Source organism: Amphiprion ocellaris, chromosome 7, assembly GCF_022539595.1.
Source record: "Amphiprion ocellaris isolate individual 3 ecotype Okinawa chromosome 7, ASM2253959v1, whole genome shotgun sequence".
NCBI lineage: Eukaryota > Metazoa > Chordata > Actinopteri > Pomacentridae > Amphiprion > Amphiprion ocellaris.
This window is the reverse complement of record NC_072772.1, coordinates 32,346,973-32,370,494: the sequence shown is the minus strand read 5'-3', so window position 1 is coordinate 32,370,494 and position 23,522 is coordinate 32,346,973. Positions and strand designations below refer to the sequence as shown.

Sequence of the window (23,522 nt, the reverse complement as noted above, 5' to 3'; positions counted from 1 at the left end):
TAGCTGTGATTTATGACCCCTGGAAGCTGCAGTGGTCCCATGTATCTACCGTCTGACAGCTGACCGGCTCCTTCCCTCTAACGCCTCTTGCCATTTTCTCCACACTTTCTGCACACATTCGGATGGACCCGAACCATCTGGAAACTCGGCAGAAAAAATGCCATCTCCTCTTGTCATCTCTGAATTAAATGCCTACCCTCGCTTCTCATTCAGGGCTGATTGACACGAATGGAAAACACTTTAGCATTAAAGCTTACATCTGGATGTGTTTCTCTGCGGCAGCTGTTGGGCAAAAAATGACTGATTTTTTTTTGTCACATGAAGACAAATATCTCCAATTTATTTCTCTCTTTTTCAGCTCTGTGCGTCTACCTGTTCAGTCATTTGACTTTCACTCAACAGCCGCTGCATGATGCATACTGTAGCCGTCCCATATATCACATTTCATAAACAGTCAATGGACATTTCAACAATACATCAGCAGTCATAAACCCAAATGCTTTGATGATATGGCTAGCATGAGGTCAAAGGTCATCCTGTGTGCAGTAATGTCGGGTATCATGACAAAAGAAACACTGAAATTTGTATAAAAAGCATGACAATGGATGTTTATGGGACTGATAACATACAATATAAACAATATCAGCATGCATTATCCGGAATCATGAGTAGAATATGAGTGGTGTTAAATGTTAAATCCTATTTAAATGTCAGGCCCTGCAGCAGTAAGACCACCTCTTTTTTTTTGTTAATGCCCCTAAAATTTGGATTTGTGCAGAATTTTGGGCCTGCAAGAACACAACAAGTGCGTGTTGTCACTGCTGAGTCGGTCCTGCATTGAAGAATGTTACAGTAAAGATTATAAAACAGTTAAAAGATCAAAATCAAAGTCTGTCTTACCATGAGTCTCAGTTTCTTGGTGAGGGAATACAATGCCTTCAGTTTCAAATAGGGGCTGCAGGAAGGCCACTACAGAGAGAGGAAGCACAGGGGTGGGGAGTGTGTGGCGTAAACTAATCATTAAGAGAAACAACCAAATATTATGATCTCTTAGCAGCACTTTGACTTCTAACTTTCAAACTGCAGCCCGAGGGCAGCTTAATAAATACAGAGAAATACAAAAACATAATCTCTGTTTGGGTAAAAATCAGCCTCTACGTGGTGAAAGTTTTCTTCTGCATCAAGGGCCAAAAATGTAAACATTTCCTGTATCTTATTAGCAGTAAAATAAAGGATCTATTTAGGCAACATTGTTATCCAAATAACTCAAGTCATAGAAGAGATCATCAAGACCAAATTCTCAGATCAAATAATTGGAACAAAAACACACTTTTTAAAACAGAATAGAATTAACTGTCAGTGCAAAAAATTGTCACAAAAGACCCGGAACCAAACTCTGATTCTTATCTTAGGGGGCAGTTGTGTAGTAAATATATGCAAATATACGTGTGCGTGTGCGTGTGTGTGTGTGTGTGTGTGTGTGTGTGTGTGTGTGTGTGTGTGTGTGTGTGTGTGTGTGTGTGAGATTGTGTGGGAGCGACTGGTTCATTTTCAGCCAAATGTTACTGTTTTCATCATCCTGATGCTGCTGGCTGAGGGAGTGTTGACCTGGCAGCAGAGCGGCGGCCCTCTCCGCCTGAGTAAAAGTCTGCTCGGCTGTGTTCATCATCATCATCATCATCATTCCAGCCTTTTCATTTGTCTAAATGGATAAGCAGCCTGACGGTTACGCAGGCAGGAGGAAGGTCCCCTGAGAGGCAGCCTTGGTTTTTTTTTTTGTTTGTTTTTTTTTTACATACAGCGAGGAGGAGCCTTTAGTGCTCTGAGTGCTGCATCGATCTGCAGTTAAACACTGCTGGCTAACCTGCGGCTCACCCCTCCTCAGCCGGACGCTCCGTCTAATTATTACTCCTGAGGATGAATGCTGAGGTTCCTGCCGGAACCTGAAGGAACCGTTAAAAATGACTGTCCACTGCTGTACTGTCCTTGGCAGAGCAGGTCATTCAAAAATCTACAAAAGACACTGACTCCAAGGATACTAAAGACAGTTTTTATACTGTGCCTCCTGTCATTGAGCTCTAAAAGGCATCAGTTTTAAAATTCTGTTAGCTTTTATATTCATATCTCAATACAAAGCCATTATATTTGCATTAAATACATTTTGTGAGGTGGAGCTGATAAATAGTGACACCTCAGTCACACTGAGCACCTCTAATGTGATCCGGGTTCATCTCTCATTAAACCTGCAGTGAAATGAGATTTTCTCTTCAGTAGCTTTATCCTAATGACTTATAACAATTTAGACATTTGATATTTTTACTTTAAAGATATGCTAACAGAAAACACATTTCAGAGTTTAAATGTTAACATTAAACACCATTTTGAAGTCTTCTTGGCTCTGGTGGGACTAATATTTGGCACAAAATGTAGAATATTTCATTAAAATTAAACATTAACAACAGCTACATGCCAGCTCACTCTTAGAATATTACTCATTTTTGCATTAAAATGGCACTGACAGTCAGATTTAACAGTTTGGGTCCCCTATAATAATGAGGGCATGTTGTGGGCTACACAGCACATTCAAATATCTCCTAAATCTTCAGCATCTCCTTGCTGAGCTGTTTGAAATAGCACATTTAAAGGTGTATTGTATGTCCAAATGTCCATGATGGGGGTGCATGGCCAGGATAGGCTACTGATGGTTGTAATGCCGGGTGATGGGAATGCTTGGCGCATGACAGCATGTAAACAAAAACCAAATATGGTGATTACCATGGTGACATATCCATATTTCATCCAACCAGAGAATAATGAAGAAAAAAAATCCCTCTCCCTCCTAGCTGCAGGATATTAAAATCAGGACAGCAAATGCAACGATAAAAATATACTGGCACTGACATGCTGCAATAACACAGAGACACTGTCGCATTCTGAGCTGCTCTGGATTCCCCCCTTGTTCTCTCCGGCTCGCCACAGGCCTGCTGTTAATACGAGTCCGCTTGTTTATCCGCTTGTGTAATTGTACACAAAGCGGCGATGGTGGCTGATGTGTGAGATTATCACAAGGTCATCCGTCGACGGGATGAGACCCCCTCGCGATCACGCACCAGCCTGATCTGGCTTTCACTTGTTTACATCCTTATTTTGGCTCCAGCATGGCCGCTGTGGCTGCGCGTAAATCTTAGCGCGCAATAAAAAGAAGAAAAGAAGGGAAAAAAATACACCCAATTCGGCTGATCTAAAGAGGCGAAATCATTCAGGATATGCATGAGGGGAAACCGGCGGCTTCCCTCCAAATCCCCCCTCAGTCCCTCTCATTGTTTCCTTTCCATCAAAAGCGGCGACCCGTGATTATTTTAATGCTGATGGAAAACGACTAATGACGAAGCGGTTAAAAAAAGACGTTCTCTCAAAAAAATTGAAATCATGATTCAAAACTGAATATTTCGTGGCCGGAGCTACCGAGCCACTCAGTGCATCAAGAATCAACCTGCTCTCGTTTCTCTGTGCCTGCCTTCAGGACGAAGCAACGTTCACCCGAAACCCCGAACAGCTTCCCGCATCCCCATCGCTCCGCTTACCTCCCGTGTTTGTGCGTTTGGTGCTGCTGGCCTCCGTCGGGGTCTCCAGGGGTCTTTTACGCGAGTCCGGAGGATCGGACTCCATGTGTGGTTGTTGATTGTGATGGTGAGGATTTGAGAAAATGCCGTTTTGCTGTACTGCTCCGCCGGCCATCATTTTCGAGCTTGCTCTTGGATGCTTAGGCTGCGTTTGCGTTTAAATCCCCCTTTTCCTTGTATTTTTACGCAGCGTAGCCGTAGCAGATGAGTCCTCGGAGAAGGCGAAAGCGTTAGGAATCGGAAAATACGCCTGTTTCTTACGGACGGAGTAGGTTAGGCTGCGCGTTTTCTCCGTGGTGCGCCGTGCGTGCAGAGAGATGCTGCGCAGGGGGGCAGAAAGAAAGAAACGCTGGAGCGGCTCAGAAGAGGGAGAAAATCCGAAACCTGTGTAGATGGAGCGTCTTCTAGGCAACTACAAAAACGTACAAACGGATCGTCAAGCTTCCATCAACCTTCAGATATGCATGCTAGGATATGTGTATCATTCCGCTGCAACCATGTCAGGCAGCACAGGATGGTGGCGCTCCTCTGCGAACACAGCGGAACGGAACAATAAATAAAACAAAACCAAAACACCACCGAAAGACAAAGAGGCGAAATCAGTCGAGGAAAGAAGAAACAGAAGGGAAATGTCGCTGAAGCAATAATTAGAATAATAGTAATAATACAAAAAAAATCCGATGCGTTATTGGTTTGGCTATTAGAAATTTCTTTCTTCTTTATCCTGTCCTGGCTCCAGTCGTGAAGACACCCAGGGGTGACGCGTGGGCGAGGAAGGTCCGGAGACGCGGAGCTGGAGGAAGACTCGGAGAAAGAGACGTTTTGTCCTGCTCGTTCTCTCGGTGAAGATGCTGCAGTCTTGCGTTCAGAGCATCCCTTCTCTGACTGGCTGCTGGAGGAAGCGCAGGGGAGCGGCCGACGTCACAGGGCCCCGTGGTGCCTTTAAGGTCCCTCTGACACTCGGATTTCCCAACATTGGATGTTTAAAAAAAAAAAACAAAAAAAAAAAACGCGACTTTTCAGCTGTGTTTTTACCAGTCATTTTGTTGGCAATAAGTCAAGCATAAATTGTGAACCTTGGAGATGCGTTTTCTATATTGAGCTGATTTTTATTAGTGAAGGCTGCTGATAAAAGCACATTAATAAATCAAATCAGCTGCACTATACATGGCATACGATACTGCAGGTTTTATTGCACAAAACATGCCATGCGTAAAAGGCACCAAACACCTGTTAAATGGTGCGTAACTGGTGCGTAAAGTCAAACGAAACCATGAGCCCACATGCGCCCCAGCTCTCAGAAGTCCTATTTTCGACGACACCTGAATGCACCACGAGAGAAAGCGGAAAGCTGAGAGGGAGAGAGAGACGCCTCCACCGAGACGCGATTGGCCGAGGTTTCTTTTCTCCATCAAAAACGACAAGGACGCAGATATATTCGCCCGGCGGAGTCACATGACGCAGAGGAAAGGATGCGGCGGCGGGTTCTTTACTCCGTTACAACAGCGGCAAATGCAATTAGTCTGTGAGGGAGCCTGAAGGTCCCGCTGCGGCTGTTTGAAGGTCTGTAGCTTCACCTGTCAGAAGGCCAAGGCAGCCTCACATCCATACACGCACTCTCACACACACTCACACGTGGAAATGTGCACCCACAGCTGCATGGATGAAATTTAAATATCAGAAAACCAGCAAGTGGAATTAAACTGGTGAGAGTTTGGAGGATGTTTTTTTTTCTTACACAAGACATGAACCAGGAGGATGTTATTTTAAAATCTAATTTTTGTTAATATTTGTGATTGTTTGTCTCAAAATGTCAAGATTTAACAGATTTTTTTGTGCCCCGAAGCACCTGAGCAGCCCTGCTGACCCTCATACCAGACCGCAGGCCTGCTCAGCATCCATTTGCACCAAAAAAACTCCATGTTTGGCAGCATTGCACGACAGTAACGCAGTGACAATGATTTTTTCCTTTTTAAAAAAAACAAAAAACAAAAAAACCAAAACAGCCCTGCAACATAGGAATGTCCTGCCTCACCTGTCACCTCAGCTGCTGTATGACCCACCTGTGTGTGCTGCGCCTGACATCTCTGCGTCGCTCTGCCTGGGTCTGAAGAGGGATCCTCCAGCACTGTGAGCTGTCTGAGAGAGCTATACCCGCCTCAGTATTTCGCTCTCTCTCTCCCTCACGCGCACACACACACACACACACACACACACACACACACACACACACACACACACACACATATACACACTCACTCACACATTTGGCATACACATCCAGGAAAGACACGCAAAAATACCTTCTTACTCCCTCTCTGCTTCTCTGTCCAGTGCTGTACAGATGCCGTACGCCCTCAATGCCTCCTGTAGATTGTAGTCAAGGTGACATTGTCCTCTCTGTGCACACACACACATGCACACACTCACAGTCACACACAGAGAGAGCAGCTATCTCACACTATTTCACATCGTCATGAGAAACACACCGGTGAGCCAGTCTCCTGCTCTGGAAATACGTGGCAAATCCGAGGCAGATGGATCCCAAGCTGCAGTCTGAAACAGATTCTGCACCACAAATAACCGGCGCTGCTCAGAGGTACACAAAGGCCCTGGACGCCGGCACCTAATTGGGCAAGCTCCTCTGTACAGTCTTGCGAGTGTAGCACACTTTCAGCTGGACACATGCATTTATACAATTTGGAGCGGAGACAGAATCTGTTGGACGCATCCCACACGGCCAGATTGCCCGTTGCTACCGCTGCAGCATATGGAAAAAGTGAAGTAACCCCATAAGCAGTAAAGCACACAGACTAGCAGCATTCTTGAGTTTTTATTAGGTTGAGACTATGAGCAGATGTTAGCGAGATGGTTTTCAGAGGATTGCTTCAGCATATACGCCTGTTCGACTCTGGACGCTGACCCCTTGAAAAAGCAGCTCTCTGAGTCGCCACAAACACCTCATGCAATCTGGAGGAAGCACGATTACTGTAATAAGTCAGTTTTTCCCACTGTGTCATAATCTGAGAGCTCCGGTTCAGCCAACAGCAAATGTTACTAAGAGTTCCACTTTAATTTTCTTCTCATGGAAACAGAAAACTTTCCAGTGATGGATTCTTCATTTTGGAAGCAAACGCTGGAATTCTGTGTTTAAAATGTTTGGTAGTGACTCAAAAGCAAAAAAGGAAGAAGAGTCAAGACACGAGCCAGCTGGAGTGTCAAATCTCCAAACCCCTGAGATTGTAAAAGAAAAAGTTCTAAGACGTCACCTGCAGTACAACATGAGCACTGATAAAACATTTAAACATGACCAACTGCACACAGGGGACCAATAAAGTTCTGCTTGACTTGACTTGAATATTTTTGTTCCGTAGTGCCAGAATCAGTCTTGTAATTAGAAAAAAAGCTGCTTGTGACATTAATTGACAATTCAACTATAAAGACTGCACGTTTTTTCTTGAAGTTTTCTCCAGGAACAAATCATCCTGAGCAGGTGTGACCTGCTAACACCTGTTCTCCCTGCACAGTTTGCTGATGCACATACAGCAGTCTGGCTGTTGCTGTAACTCTGGGTCAAGGCTGACTGCAGCTAAATGGATATTCAGGATGGAAAATCAGCTGCGATGCTCAAAGATTGCAGACAGTTGGTGCCATCTGCTGGTAGGCAGGTGGAAGAGCAGCACTCAGATTAAGTCCCAGTTTGGATTTCCACTGATTTCTTTTTTTTTACTAATATACACTGCCTGGCCTAAAAAAAAAGTCACCACCTGGATTTAACTAAGCAAATAGTTAGGAGCCTTCCACTGGATAATTACTGCATGGGTGACTATGTTTCAGCTACAACAACTTATTTAACTCTAGCTGATGCAGTGAGGAGCTTCTCATTTCTTAAACAACCATGTCGGAAGACATATCCTGTGGTCATGGGAAGGATGTTAATCTGTCTCAGAAGGATGGAATTATTGGCCTGATCAAGCAAAGAAAACATCTAAGGAGATTTCTGAAACTACAAAAATTTGGTTAAGAACCATCCAATGTATTATTAAAAACTGCAAAGATAGGGATGAACCATCATCTTCCAGAAACAAATGTGGTCGGAAAAAAATCCTGAATGATTGTGATCGGCAAGTACTTAAAAGTTTGGTGAAATCAAATTGTAAAAAAGCAACAGTACAACTTAGAACAATGTTTAATAGTGAAAGTAAGAGCATTTCCACACACACAATGTGAAGGGAACTCAAAGGATTGGGATGAAACAGCTGTAGCTCTAAGAAAACCACTGATCAGTGATGCTAATCAGGGCAAAAAAGGCTTCAGCTTGCTATGGAGCATAAAGATTGGACTCTGGAGCAATGAAAGAAGGTCATGTGATCTGATGAGTCCAGATTTACCCTGTTCCAGAGTGATGGGGGCACCAGGGTAAGAAGAGAGGCAGATGAAGTGATGCCCTCATCATGGCTAGTACCTACCAGCCTGTGAAGGTTAAGGTTATGATCTGGGGTTGGTCAGGTTCAGCAACGTTATGTTCCCAAAGAATGAGGTCAGCTGATTACCTGAAGATACTGAATGACCAGGTCTTTACATCAGTGGAGTTTTTCTACTCTGATGGCACGGACATGTTCGAAGATGACGATGCCAGGATTCATGGGATTCACATTGAGAATGAGTGGATCAGGGAGCATGAGACGTCATTTTCACACATGGATTAACCTCTACAGAGTCCAGACCTCAGCCTCATTGAGAATCTTTGGGGTGTTCTGAAGAAGACTTTGCACAGAGGTCCGACTCTCCCATCATCAGTATAAGATCTTGGTGAAAAATTAATGCAACTGTGGACAGGAATAAATGCTGTGATATTGCAGAATCTTATCAAAACAATGTCACAGTGATTGTGTGCCGTAATCAAAGTTAAAGGCAGTCCAATGAAATATTAGAGTGTGACTTTGTTGGCTGGCCAGTGTATGTATTACTTGGTCCTTATCATTCATAAATGTCTATTAAAGACACAATTTCCTTATTATTTTCTTGCTTTAGCACAAAGTTTTTGCAAATGTCCATAAGTAACTGCTGCGCAACAATGTCCTGTAAGATGGATTTTATGTTTTGTTTTTTAATATATTAAAAACTTGCCATATTTTATGTTTTTACAAGCATTTGCATGAAGACAATATCTGAGGAACTACTATAGATGAAAGCCTCAAATATTCACCGTTATTTCTCTTAATGCCACTGATTCTGAATCTGAAATGTTGGACAAGTAGATCAAATAGTCTCTAATTAAGGTTGAGTCAAAATGTATTTTGTTAAATACATTTGCATGTATTCTTCAAATCAGATTTTTGAGGGTTTTGGAGGCATAAAAATGCAAACATTGCACGACCACTGTTTTGATCTATGTTATTGTCATTTACGTTACATCAACAACAAATATCCTCTAATAAATATTAACAAGCTATCTTTGCTATGTGATTTGTGAAAAATAACCGTCATAATCTGATTTCTTTACTGTTAAACATCATGATCCAGCACCAGCACACAATATAACCATCAACTAATTGGATGCATTCACTTATAAAATGTTCACTTCAAAAAAGAAACTTCTCAGTGAATAAGAGTTTGTCTTCATCCAGCGTTTTCTAACAGTGTAAGTGAATGACTTCTTCATAATTTCCTCATTATGGATTCGCTTTAGCACACAGTTTTTGTAAATCTCCACAAATAATTGTGCAATAATTTCTTGTAAGATGGATTTTAAGCTTTTAATACATTAAAAACTTGCCATATTGTGATTTGTAAATATGTTTTAATGTATCTGTGTTTACTTCTTGTTAACTATATTCATATGCATTCTTCAGATTCAATTTTTTGGGGTTTAGGTTCACAATGCTTGGAATTACTAAAAAAAAAAAAAAAAAAAAAGCAGGCACTGCAAGACCACTGTATTGACATATGTTGCAACAAATATCCTCTAAAGAATATGTTAAAAACCCAAACTTTTCTGCCTAATTTGTTAAGAATAAACATCATAATCTGATTTCTTCACTGTTAAATATCATGATCTGGTACCAGCACACAATACAACCATCAACTAATTGATTCCATTCACTTCTAAAATGTTGTCCGTCTCTAAAAAGACACTTTTCTACGAAAAGTTTGTTCTCAGTGTTTTGCAAACTAACAGTGTAAGTGAATGTCTTCTCCTTAAAGCCCAGTCATTTCCCTCCCACTTCCACTTTTGCATAATTGCCCCTTACCACCCTCTGCTCATTCAATTTTACCACAAAAATCAATAGTGGAGTCGATGCCAGCGCAGGAGGCCGAACCACTCAGTGAGATTGAAAGGAGACAGATGTGATGTGTTCCTCTTTATTTTTGTGGTTGCTGACCTCATACTGAGGATTTATGACCCAAACCAACAACCTGACTTCTGCAGAGAAAACTGGATTACAGTCCAATGTTATTTATAAAGTCTTAATTTCTATTCTGAATCAGCGCAAGTGTATTTTTAGAAACTGCTGTGGCAGAGCAGCGTGCCAGCTGTCTGTAGGAGAAAACTTTCTGTTTTTTAGTCCAGAAACTGTCCAAGGAGGAGTTCTGATTATATTAGGGATAGGCTGATTATTGTGGCCGATATTTTGCATTTTAACGATTATCGGTATCAGCATTTTTATTGACCGATTACTGATAAATTAAATGCTCTACTTCAGGTCTGATGCAGCCTCCTCTCTCTGTCTGTCATCACTCTGTGTTCTCAAAAATGTCTCTCAAGCAGCAAAAACTGAAGAAGAAACACAAACCAGGAAATTAGCTTCTCTCACACTGGCTAATGCTAAGCTAATGGCTAGCGGCTAAATTTGACGGCAGCCACAGATTAACCTGAAATACAGTCTGGTGATCGATAACTAATAAAGCTTTAAGATCTGGACCTTAGTGGGAAATAAAAATGAAAAAACTGTGAAATACTAAGAAAACAGCTGCAGGAGACAAACTGATTGATCTCACCCACAGAAACGGAGGAGATAATTTAATCTCCCCTATTTCTATTTTACACATGCAGTTACAGCTGCCCTTATTACTGCTTTCACAGGGTGTTAGAACATTACATTTAATGCATATCGGTCCCAATTATACGCCTTTCTTGATCACCAGCTACCAACATCGGTGGAAAACCCATATTGGTTGGTCCCTAGATTATATTTCTCATTATTTTGTGCCTCAAAAGTAGAAATTTTTCAGTGTTGACAGACATTTCAACCTATACTTTTAAGGCAGAGTTCACTCAAATTCTAATAAAATGTAACTAGTTAATTAAAAGGTCAAATAATTACAAAAATCTTGCAAGTATACAACTTTACAAATAAAGTCGGTTTTCCGTGTTCTGGATTATAGAGCTTCTTTCTCGAGATTTTTGTCATGAAATTCACTCAAAAATCAACATTTAAAACATTCAACAGCAACAGCTCTCTGCCTGAACAGCACCTCCGTACCTCCGGATAACACCCAAGACTCCGAACACTGAAAAGGACGACATTTGGAGGTGTGTGCATTATGGTAATTTTGGACAGATGGTGGGGGGTCGGCTGGGTGAACACCCATCATTCCACCACGTCTGGAGGAGGTTTATGAGCTTTCACATAAATCTGCGCCGTTCTGAGCACACTGTGTTTCAAAACACTGCTGTGAGGTTGCACATTCACATATCTGGAAGCGGAATTTTCCATTTTTATGTGACCATACATGATCATGTTCAAGATTCCAACAGATCTGTTGATCTTTGACTAATTGAGCTTTTTAAATTGTGGCTTCATCATCAGTTAATTGAAGCTTGCTGCTGCTACTGATCTCATTTTTATCCACTTTGGAAACCAGCCAGCTTGTTGTCTAAATCCTAATTGCAGTGTTTAACTTTATGTGAAAGTGGAAACTAGAGAGAGAGTTGGTAGAAGCAGGAAAAAATGAAGCCCTGCGTCTAATTCATTTGAGCTCTCAATCTCTAAAATATGAATTTCTTTCTCCTTGTCGCCACCGATATGAATGAACAGGGAGGTGAACTGTGGCAGGAAAGGATTCAGATCGTTTCTCTTGATTAATTATGTCAAGAAGCCAAGACACAGGTAGAACAGACATTATTTCACTGCATGACTGGAAAAAATCTGACACATTTCCATCTTAAAAATGACTTTTCCATGTCTCCTCCTGAGCGCAGCTGATGGAAGAAAGAAAAAGTGGGGGGAAACTGGTGCATCTGGCCAGCTGCCACCTCAGCCATTGTTCTGCTGCAGCGGACTGATGTGCACATGGACCGACACATCTGGTCAAGAGCGCCTCTCATATTATTCCCTTTGTTCAGAGGAGCTGAAATGAGGTCTGTTCTATTAGCTGCTGATATCAGAGCAGCTCTCATGATCTCATTTAGATAGAAGCTTCACAGTTACAGCCGTGCAGCATCAGGCAAAAACAGAAACGTCTTCATATAGCAAACAATTTCCAGCATCTAACATGAAGCTTTAGGATCCTTTTACACACTAATTTAATACAGCAACTTCGTCTGCATGTGCTTTTTACTGCTAGTGTTAATAATATCCACAAACTACCTGTCAGTTCTGAGACAACAGCAGATTTTGTACAGACTATTTCACTGGAAAGCCCCTGATTTGTAAGTTTCCAGGACTGAGTTACAGTCTGTAGTTGCAGAACTTTGAATTTTATTTTAATGTCTTGTAAAACAGTCTTGTTTATTAGCTGCAGTGTTAAGTCACAGTTTTTTTCTTAAGATCCTAATAGATATCATTAACAAATCTGATTCACATAAGTAGCTTTAAAGACAGAGTTATTGCAATAAGTTAGTGGCGTTTGAAAAGACGGTATGTTTGGGTTATTCCATTTCACTGTGGATATTTAAAATGGTATCTGTGAGATTTTAGACTGATATATCACATACTTTCTGCCCATCGACCCACATTCAGAACGTTTTTTTTTTGCATTTTTTTGAAGCTTGAGGCTGTTTGAACAGCAACATCTCAGGAACTATTAAAGATAAAAGCCTGAAATTTCCCATAAAACCACAGATGGAATATTGAACAAGTAGCTCAAATAGTCTCTGATTGTGGGTGAATAAGAAATGTGAAAAAAAGTTGAAGCCGCCATGAAAAGTAACATCTTTGAGCTCACATTTAGAAAAAACACGTCACAAGTCAATTAGTAATATTTTCTAAATGTTCTGTAGTTTCATGGATATATTTATATGTAAACACACACACACACACTCGTGACAGATTAAAAGAAAAACCTGGCATTACAGCATCAAGTCTGTGGTACTCTAGAGCAGGGACGAAACATTGTTCTTTCAAAAGATTTCCCATCATTTGGTGATTGGTGACGGTGGCCTGTGTAAAATCTCTTCAATTAATGTGAGATGTGAAGGCTACATTATCTGAGTCACATCCTTTTCATCAAACCATCCAGTCACCCCTGGTGCCCTGTGGATGGAAGACCTGTCATCCTGGAAGAGACCGCTCTCATCAGGATGGCAATAGTTCATCACAGTACAAAGCCGATCACTCAGAACAACCTTGCATTGATTTTCAGTGACCCGTCCCTCTGAGGGGACAATGGAACCAAACCCTGCCAATAAAATGCCTCCAAAGCATGAAGGATGAAGAAGGACTCATCTAACCATGTTATTTTTTCCCCCACATCTCTATAGACCTGTGTCGAAGGTTGCTGCACCACTCAACTCTCACATTCATCACAGTACTGAGTGTTTTATGCACTGCAGACCTACTTTAAAGTCACTTTGTTATGTAACTACAGACAGACTGTTCTTGCTGACAGTCTGACGATGTCCGTCATTTTCTCAAACAGTTGCTCTTCTGTTTTTCCTACATATCATACAAGTTATATCTACGCCGTAAATAACCACCTCTTTCCAGTAGATCTGAATGCATATGATATTATGGTCCTGGTGAAACCAGCTGAGCACTTTCTGTGACTGAAGCTCCTGCCATCCGTTCCCCAACAATTAAGTAAAAGTCACTATTCAGTCTCCATCTTGATACAAAATTTAAAATAAACTGAAGCTGCTCAGACTGTGACTGTAACTTAACTGCAAACTGCATTAGCTTTGTTCATTTATTCAGGTTTTTTTCCCTTTAATTTGTCACCAGTCTACGCATACGCAATAATACCTGGATGTTTTCCCATGCTAGAGCAATACTTGATCTGGTTTGTATTTAGTTTGTCTCCGCCTGGTGGAATTGTAGCATTTGGAAGCAGGAGAAAACCTTTATGAAGACTGCAAAAAAAATAATATTTCATTTGGATTATTGTTTTTGCAATAGAAACTGCTATAAACATGAACAGCTACATGTGTTATTGTTACTGTTCACTATTGACACTGGTATCACTACAAAACAGCTGCTTCCTCCAGTATTTCTGCTACTGATTTAACTGTTTATCCTGTCTGAATGCTGACATTTCAAATAAAATTGAATACAAGTGAATTTGAAAACAGCGTTCAGTGTGAATTTTCAGTTTCGTGCATTGAGGTCATTGTACTCGGCTTACACTGGGTGGTGCTATTGTCCAAGTTTCAGTGCATGATTTCCTGCAAGTGCATCAACCCATGGAGTGTTCAATATGCAACAATGAGTAAAGTTTTTCTTAAAATCCTATCAATGAAAGCTCCTGGTGGCTTGTAAGAATGAAAATTCACTTCAAGTGTCTATTAAACTTGCTGCAGTATTGACTTTTAACAGACCATGTATCTTTGTCAGTCATAAATTCAATACATTTTCTCATTCTGATTGGTTGCACATGTTTAATGGTAAAAAAGTCATTATGTTTAATAGAAAAACACTAAAGTCTGAGCATAATTTTTGTAAAATTCACTGCCATCTAGCTACTTTCTGCTTTTGTAATTCACACAGTATTTAATATTTAGCAACATTTTGTTGCTAAATTCGGTATATATACTTTCACACGTGTAAAATTTGCTTTATTTAAGAGGTTAGTCTTTCCTCAGTTTAATTTGAATAACAGTTTCATAAAGCAGTGTGTCTTCTAACTGTAACTTAACTTTTAGCATCAATTTTTACAGCCAGATTAATCATCTATTTGAGGTGATCATATTGCTTTTTGATATACAATCAGATAATTTCACTTCTTTTTCAATATGTATTTCTAAATCAGTGGGAGACTTTGTTCAATTAAATGTGTAATCTGTCAGAAATGAAACTATAATCCCTAGTCTGCTGAAATCTTACCCCCATGATGCTCTTATATAACGTTTCTGTGCAGTGGGATGATAAAGCTCGTTGGCCATCTTGGGAGGGAAGGTAAACACCACAGTCACGTAGATGATATTCTTTTACTGCACCAGTTTGTTTGTTCAGCATCCGTCCACTCTGGGTACCGTGAGAAAGTTCCTTCTTATTATCTGAGCGCAGAAACAAACACTAAACTCATATTTGTTCTATATGGAGCTGAAAATCTCCTGCCTGCTCAGAGGACGCAGTGCGATAAAGACCTGATGATGATTTCATGGATAGGTTACATTCTAATATCCATTTCTAACAATAATATCATGTGAATTACATTTACACTATCAGCCAAAGTCAAAAATGAAGCTCCACACTCAAATAATTCATAATATTCAGTAATTTAGGTGCATTAGTCGAGAAAAGCAAGATGGTGTATTGTTGTCAACATGCTTGTTTGCATTATTTATCAGTCTTTATCTCTTCTTTCTCCTCATTTTGTTTTCATTAATAGCAAGAAGAATAAGAAAGAAAAGGCATTTTGGGATTTTGTAAAAATGTAAGAATGCCCCTTTTCTATATATTTAATCAGCATTTTGGGTTTTTTTTTCCAGGATGCAAGATCATGTGTCACAATTTTTACCTCACAAATTACAGGAACTTAATAAAAATATTTAAAGAATTACTTCAGCCTGAACTCTGAGAATTAAAAATAAAAATACTGACAGGAAGTGTATAAATGAACTTCTCAGAATAAGAGTTGGAGAAATGTGTTGTTCCCAATATTCTAATAATCTACTGCTATCACATCCAGTAACATGAGACTGTAAAACACGACTGCACAAACAATACAATTATATCATCTGCTGAAAATATTCCTGGTTATTGGTTTAGTGATTAGATCATTTTGAATTGAAAATAAACCGGTGGTCAGTAAATAGCCGGAGCCCCGTCTGAACAGAAATAACTGCAGAAAGCAGAATATTTCTGTTAGTAAACAGCCAGTTGGATGAAGTTTCTGCCTTTCTCACTTGCATGATGGGGGCTGTTTGTTTTCTCAGGCCGATGCTGTTTATGTGGACATTTTCCTCTGTGCCCACTGGTTTCAACTTCTCCATTCTGAATCTGCAGCTCCTAAACAAAGACTGCAGCACTGCAAGAGGTGAAACATGGGAGAATCTCTGCCCGATTGCCTGGAAGTATCACGAGTTCAAATCCTGAAAAAAGAAAGTGCTGCTCAAATGTACCTGAGATCCAAATCACAGGTTTAATCAAACCAGATCTGATCACCTGATAGGTTTTCCACAGGTTTGTCTCTCAGCAAAAACACTGAATGTGGAGTTTACAAGTATCACCTTAAACAAACAAGAAAAGCAATCACAGAGCGCAGTACTCCACCAAGGCTGTTCAGTTGTTGTATTATTTCTAATGGCTGAAATCTTGAAAAAAAATTGTGGCAAAAAATCACTGCACTATAGAATGTATACATTTAATATAGATGTACCCACAAACAAAATGACGTTGCACTGAACACAGGCGTGTGTTATGCATGTGTACGTTATGTACAGATACCGAATCACGTGACCTAAAGATGTAGCAGGCAGCAGGAATTGATGGGACTCACAAACACCCCACAATTTAATCAATTGTTCCTTGTATCATTTCCAACAGATAAGTCCTGATAAGTCCACAGTGGTGGATTTGTAGTAGGATCACAATCATGTGATCGTCTGCAGGCAGCTGATGTAGTGTTCACTTGTTGTCATGGTTACAGTGACATTGTGCTGCTATCTGGCAATGATACAGAAATCTTTAACAAATCCATGGATACAGACTATAAGCTGCATCACTGCCAAAATTTCTGACCTTCCCTGAAAATTCCATGCAAATCCGTTAGTCCGTATTTGAGTGATGTTGCTAACAGACAGACAAACGTACGTCAATCGTCACATAACTCCGCTGTTCCTTGACAGAATAAGAAGACATTTTCTGTGCATTATATTTTTGATACAGATTTTCTTGTCTCACTCATGTAAAAAAGCAAAAAAAAAACTTTCAAAAATGTTGAGCTATTTAAGACTTTATGAAGGAAGTAGGAAATAGGTATTGTTCCGGAAAAAATTACGAGAATATATGCAGTGCTTAGTAAAAAGTAATATGATAGGCACTGCATGTATTTTCATGTTATCTGAGTTTTTGTTTTATTCTATATCTTCAAGAAAATCTAAGAATTATTTGAATTCCAAAGCCAGAGGTCTTCAAAAGTCCCAAATTTCAAACTGGAACTGAAACAAATCCACGTAAAACCTACTGAAACTTATGTTTATGAGTATAAATGAATCATTTTAAAATAGACGTTACTCAGACAGGATTTGCTCTAAATATGATACTCAGATCAGGACAAAACCTGGATATGAATTTCCCTTCCCTCCTAATCCTCTGTGTTCAGCTGGGTGAATCACATCCTGAGTCCAGCTCTGAAATTAATGCGAATACGTGCGATTTATACCGATTCTTTTCTCATATCACACTGATACAGAAAGAAAATAGAATATTATCCTGTAATCTGACTATGTGCCACTGCTGATAATATAAATGTAATGAATTCAAAATGTGATATTCCACACTAAATCACTCAATCTTTAAATTATTTTGAGTGTTATTACATAAACTACCTTTAAAAAGTGGCACATCACTACTTTGCCGTGTAGCAAGGTAATGCTTATTTACAAATTATCTTTTTTTTGATATTAATGCAACATTTTTTGTTTTCTTCTCTGTGAAATTATGTATTAGGTGGTTCTTGTCCACTCATCTACAATATCAGTTTTTTAACTGGATCCAAACTAAACCCACTTCCCATCTGAATTTCTGTTGTTAGTCCAAAGGCCAAAAAGGCAAAAGTGGAGAAATAGAGTTAAACATGACAAATGCTTTTCAAAATAAATCAATATAACAACACTAGACAAAATAATAATAGCACCAAAACAATGGTATATCCAATTAAAGAAAAAGAACAGAAGCAAAAAAGGAAATAGAGTAAAACCGTAAACGCAAGGCTAACGGTGGTATTAATAATAATAGTAAGAGTAAATAAATAAAACAAATACACAAATAGGTAAATAAAGGCAAAAGAGAATAAAACAAATACAATAGAAGAAACAAGCAAATAAATAAATAAATGGTAAATGAGAAAAGAAACAAATAAATTTAAATTGAAAAACTAAAGAAAAAAGAAAATGAATAAAGGGTAAAAGAGCACAAAACCAACCTTAAAAAGTCTTAAAAATATAAGATGCAAGTAAATAAATAGGTTAATAAAGGGTAAATGAGAAAAAAACGCACAAATAAAATTAAATAAATAAAATAGAAGAAAAAAGAAAATGAATAAGAGTAAAAGAGCATAAAACAACCTTAACAATTATTAAAATTAAATGAAAATTAAATGAGAATAAAACGAACACATGACATTAAATAAATGAATAAAATAGAAGAAGAAAGTTAATAAAGAATAAACGATAATAAAACAAAAAATGAAATCCACACAATGTAAAAAAGAGTAAAAATTAAAAAAGCTCCACTCCCAATCTTAATCTCAGTTCCACTCCCAGTCTGTCCACAATATTTAAACCCATTTCTACTGTAAATGATCTAAAAATGCCAATCGTAGTTTCACCTGAGGACCTGAGGTTCATCAGTGATCTTAATCCCCTGCAAATCTGCTATTTCTGTAATTATTAGTCAAAGTTCCACCTTCAATTACCCAGCATGCATCACCAAACACAGACGTACTGTGTAGGTGATTAGAACTAAAAGCCTGGACAGTATTTTGGTGCAGATTCATGTCTTTAACGTCAGCATCGCTCTCCCAGAATGCACCGAGCTAAACTCTGACACAGCTGGAGTCTGTCATCGAGGCTCATTTTCTTACTTCCTGTAGATGCGAAAACAGACCCCCAAAGCTCGGCAGACCTTCGGGAAACATCTGCTGAGGTTAAGGAGAATGTCGACCACGTTGTAAGTAAACCAGAGATGAGTGAAGCTACTGGGTCATGACTGCCGACGCTGTGACAGAGGAGGAATTCTTAAAATATGGCTGATGTTTACTCTGGAGAAATACTTCAGCTGTTACTCAAGTGTGTTGGCTCATGTCAAATATCAACACAACCAAATGTATGACTGAGCCCTTGACATTTGGCCCCACTGCTTATGTTGTATAATTATGACAGATTACTGCTCTAATATTAAAAAACAAATGTGTTTTTTGGCAAGTCTGGCAGAATAAACACAATTTGGAGTAAAAATGCGAGATAAATGACCTTGATTACTTTGAAATAGCTGGTTTACAATACAATACAATACAATAACTTTATTAATCCCTGAAGGGAAATTCAATTGTCTGGGGTCTCATCTGTTTACTTTAGAATTAAATAATCTAACTGCTGATGGTAAGAAAGATTTTCTGAATCTTTCTGTCCTGCAGCAGGGATAACAGCCGTCCACCACCGACGTTTCGTTGTTCACTGAGGCAGATATGAAGTGGATGATCCATGTTTGTCAGAATGGCCTCCATCTCTCTAAGTGCTCATCTCTCCACCTCATCCTCCAATGAGTTCAATCTGATTCCAACCACAGAGCCAGCTTTTTAATCAGTTTGTTCAGACGCCTTGCATCCTTGTTTTTTATACTGCCTCCCCAGCAGACTGCAGCATAAAACAGGACACTTATTCTGCAAAGACGAACTAAATACAAAAAATAGCAGCATTTACTCAAAAAGGCAGATGAGCTGCCACTAAAATGAGCAGAAAGTGCTGGATTTTTTCTGTTTTGTCCATTTCTGTTAATGAAAATCTGCATTTTATTGATCAAGTTAACTACAGAGACCCCAGAACACAGGGGTAGACCTAATAAAATGACCAAAAACTACAAAAATAAGTATTTTTTGCAGATGTAGATAAGTTAATTCATGCATCACCTTGATTACTGTAACACACTTTGCTTCAGTATGAGGAATAAATACATTTATAGGCTTCAGTTAGTCCAGAACACTGCTGCTGTTTGATCTAATTCTAGTAGAAGTGACCATGGTACCTCCATTCCTGCTGGTCTTCAGTGGTTATCAGGTAGTTTTATAGTTTATTTTAAGATTTTATTCTATTATTTATTCATTTTATTGCTTTGTAAAGCCTTACAGGACCAGCTGCCTACCTATATTTGTGATCTTTTAACTAATTATGAGTCTGAATGCAGTCTGAGATAAGATAAGATGGTTATATTTGCAGTTTGTTTCACCTGAAGGATCACAGATTGGCTTCTTCTTATAAAACACGATTGAAAACTTTCTTTCATCATACGTTCTTCTCTTAATTGTTCAGTTATTTTATATTTTACTTTGTTCTTTACATATTTTCTATATTTGCCTGCCTGTTATTTTACTCTTCGCATTGTGTTATCTCATTTTGTTCTTATTATGCAACATATTTAGCGATTTTGTCTCCTGTATTTTAATATCCACACCTTGAAACCTTGTTTTAGAAACATGCTGCATACATAGGGTCCATAAGATGGAAAGAATCCATAAGATCCATAAGATAGGAAGTAAAACCCAACAATAAACAAAAAGCACCAACCAGTAAGAAGCCAAACAACCTTAATGACACTAAAGAAAAGGCATATTGTAGTTTTAAAAGTTTACCAAGCATGTAACTCATCTCAGGTGGAAAACTACAAACTATATATATCTAACACTCCACATCAGTCAGAAGTGAAGAAGCCACTTGGATGAAGGTGAAACATCTTCAAGAACCTAAAAGAGTCCAGTTGTTTTCTACTGAAGCTCCTGAATGACCTGGATGACTTAGAATCTACACAGACAAACAGGAAAATCTTTTCATATGATGACTCTTCTGCTCAGTTGGTGCAAAAACAAACCATCCAGTTCAGTGCAACACCCAGACAATAAGCAGGAGTGAGACTCTTCTCATTAATAAAGCAGCTTTGACTGACTGTTACCTTGTAAACATGTTGAATGAAGATCTGCTGCGAGTGTAGAGGAAGATGTGGCTGGAAATGAAGATATTTTTGGGCCTGTGGAAGGCTGAAGGACGATACCTGCCAGGTGAACACGCGAGATCACGCGAGATCTGGGCTTTGATAACACCTACGTAGATGTGGAGAAGTGGGCGGGGCTTAAGTGTGTCATTAAAGTGATGTATTTTCTAAGTTCCTACCACGGATGGACTAAATTTAAAAACAAACAACAAGTTATATGAAACTTTTATATGAATTAGCTAAAAATGTGTGTTTATAAATCATTTAGAAAATCTAATCATTATGAAAACGAATAAACAAAGTAAACAACTTAATCTCTCAAAGTGCATCATGATAAATGATGTATTTTCTATTTGTGGAAGACTCTGTGCAGTACCAGAAGTACTGTACATACAAAATAATATTCTGCATTAATGTTGATATTCCATTTTCAAATATATCTGTGCAATATTTGATTATATGTTTTTTTTGCTTGTTTGTTTGCAATAAACTCTTTGCTGCTGTAATGCTCTGGGATTAATAATTCATGTAATTATAGCTGTATTAAGAGGCCGCCCTTAACACAGTAACGAGATCAGATTCTCAACAAACACCTTCTTTATGAGTCATTTACTCTCATTCTCACATTGAACAGAGGAACAGTGTTGGTGTCTTGGAGAATCATGTGATGTTCAAATATGTTTTCCAGGTCACAGGGCCACAAGATAACAACACAACAATGTCACGAGAAGCACAAACAATAAGAGACAATGAGTTCATTCTCACTCATATACAGCAGAGATGATTTTCCTCCTCTTCGGTTTCACCAGAAATATGAAGCATTTGCAGGGAAATGCTTTGTTAAAATTAGTTGTAGCAGTTATAAATCAGATTCAAAACACTACTGAACACTATTTAAAGGTTTGGAGTGTCTCATTGCTCTTATGGAAGCTAACAATAACAATAATTACTCTAAAACTGACATTTTTGAAGGGAATTTCAACAATAGTTTTACAGCATGTCCAAGATATTTGGGCTATTTTGAGTCACAGAGCTGCAATGATAATCTCATAACATAGTCAGAAAAACATAGTAAATTCAGACTGGCTGCAATGTCTGTAGAAAATCACATGTCAGGTTATCTTTCAGCCAAAAGAGAGTGATATAGTATTAGTATAATCTTCAAATACAAAAGTAAAAAGAAGAAAAAGAAGGTGTTCAATGCAGAAACTTAAAAAGACAGTAATCTTTTTGAGGATGCGCACAAAATCAGTGAATTATAGACAGAAAGAACACAAAAATCTCCAATAAACGGCAGCTAACCACAGCAAAAATACTTACCTGTTAACTCTTTGATAAATTTAGCCTTAAATAAAATGTAAAAAGGTAAAATCAAGGTTTCAAACATACATTATAATGCCAAAAAACAATATATAACATACTAGGACAAGATAAACCAGTATAGATGATTTATCATTTTCATGTTGTTCATTAAAAATAAAAAAAAGCGATTTACTTTGATCAAATGCTGTCAAGAGCAGCATCATTAAACTGCAAATTAATGAATTCTAACAAATGACCTTCAAATTTTTTCTTTGTCTAAATCAAATCTCTCAGTTTGGTTTCATTAAAAGTGACAGACTGGAATGAGAACAATACATTTTTCCAGTTGATAATAAAAAAGTAACTGATTTGTACTTTCTATTTCTGGGTCAGACTGTTCACGTCCCTGTTTCTTTCCTCAGGTTTATTGTTGAAGTGGCAGCGAGGCGTTGGACGAGTCGATGACTGAGGTTCAATACCAGACGTGAGTCAGACTTCAGAACGTTCGGATTTCGTGAAGCGAAAACATAAACAGCCATTGTTTCATTTCCCATCGCTTCTCTTCTTATGAAAAACCAGCACACAATAACCTGCGCAGACATGTAGGCATGAACATGGGTTGGTTTCCAGACACATGAATGAACAAATACTTTTTCATCCAAGGTCCTGAAATCTGATAAAAACATTTTTATCAGTGATATCGTCTCTTACCGCTCAGTTCAAGCTCTAGATTTCACCCTAAACCTGGAGTCTGACTCAGATCGTCTTCGAAACTCTCCGTCTTCGCAAAGATAGAAGCCGAAACTCACACAGTGGCTCCTGTGAATCATTATGACTCACCGCTCAATACTGGGAGAGAAAACTGTAAATCACTGAAGCAATTTCACCTTTCTGTGGACACGGTTCTTAGCAGGGATACATCCAGGCTTTGTGTTGCTGCTGCTTCTATTTAAACACAGATCTGTTTTGTTGTTGCTGTTGTGTGGGTGCTGGACTGCATCAAACACAAAACGAACGCATCCTACAGCTGCTGGTAACACTGTGTTTCTGGGCTACTAAATCATCACAAAAACGACATTGACAGCATTATTTTAGCTCAACTCAAGGAAATAATGTCATTTAATGTGGTTAATAATAAATCCGGCAGTCGAACAATTATATTTGTTTTTCCAAGCATCTTAAATCTTCCCCACTTTAAAGAAAAAAGTCCACATCTGCTGAGGAGGTCTTGGCCTTGCTTTTCCACAGCCAGTGAACCATCAGGGGGCGCCAGCTGTTTCCTGCTCTG

The 23,522-nt window shown here is 38.9% G+C and overlaps 1 protein-coding gene across 2 annotated transcripts in view; it reads right to left on the bottom strand.

Annotated features, from left to right (window-relative positions):
* Nucleotides 1-4,499, bottom strand: part of nova2 (NOVA alternative splicing regulator 2) — a 116,824-nt gene extending 112,325 nt beyond the window's left edge. Inside the window, exons 1-2 of one of the 2 annotated variants that reach the window (XM_055012069.1) lie at nucleotides 3,585-4,499; nucleotides 901-969 (exon numbers count right to left, since the gene is read on the bottom strand). In XM_055012069.1, coding sequence (XP_054868044.1) covers nucleotides 901-969; nucleotides 3,585-3,741 — 226 coding nt within the window. In that variant the 5' untranslated portion in view covers nucleotides 3,742-4,499. The remainder of the gene's footprint in view (nucleotides 1-900; nucleotides 970-3,584) is intronic. The other variant, XM_055012071.1, reaches the window with a different exon arrangement.
* Nucleotides 4,500-23,522: the final 19,023 nt, after the last annotated feature.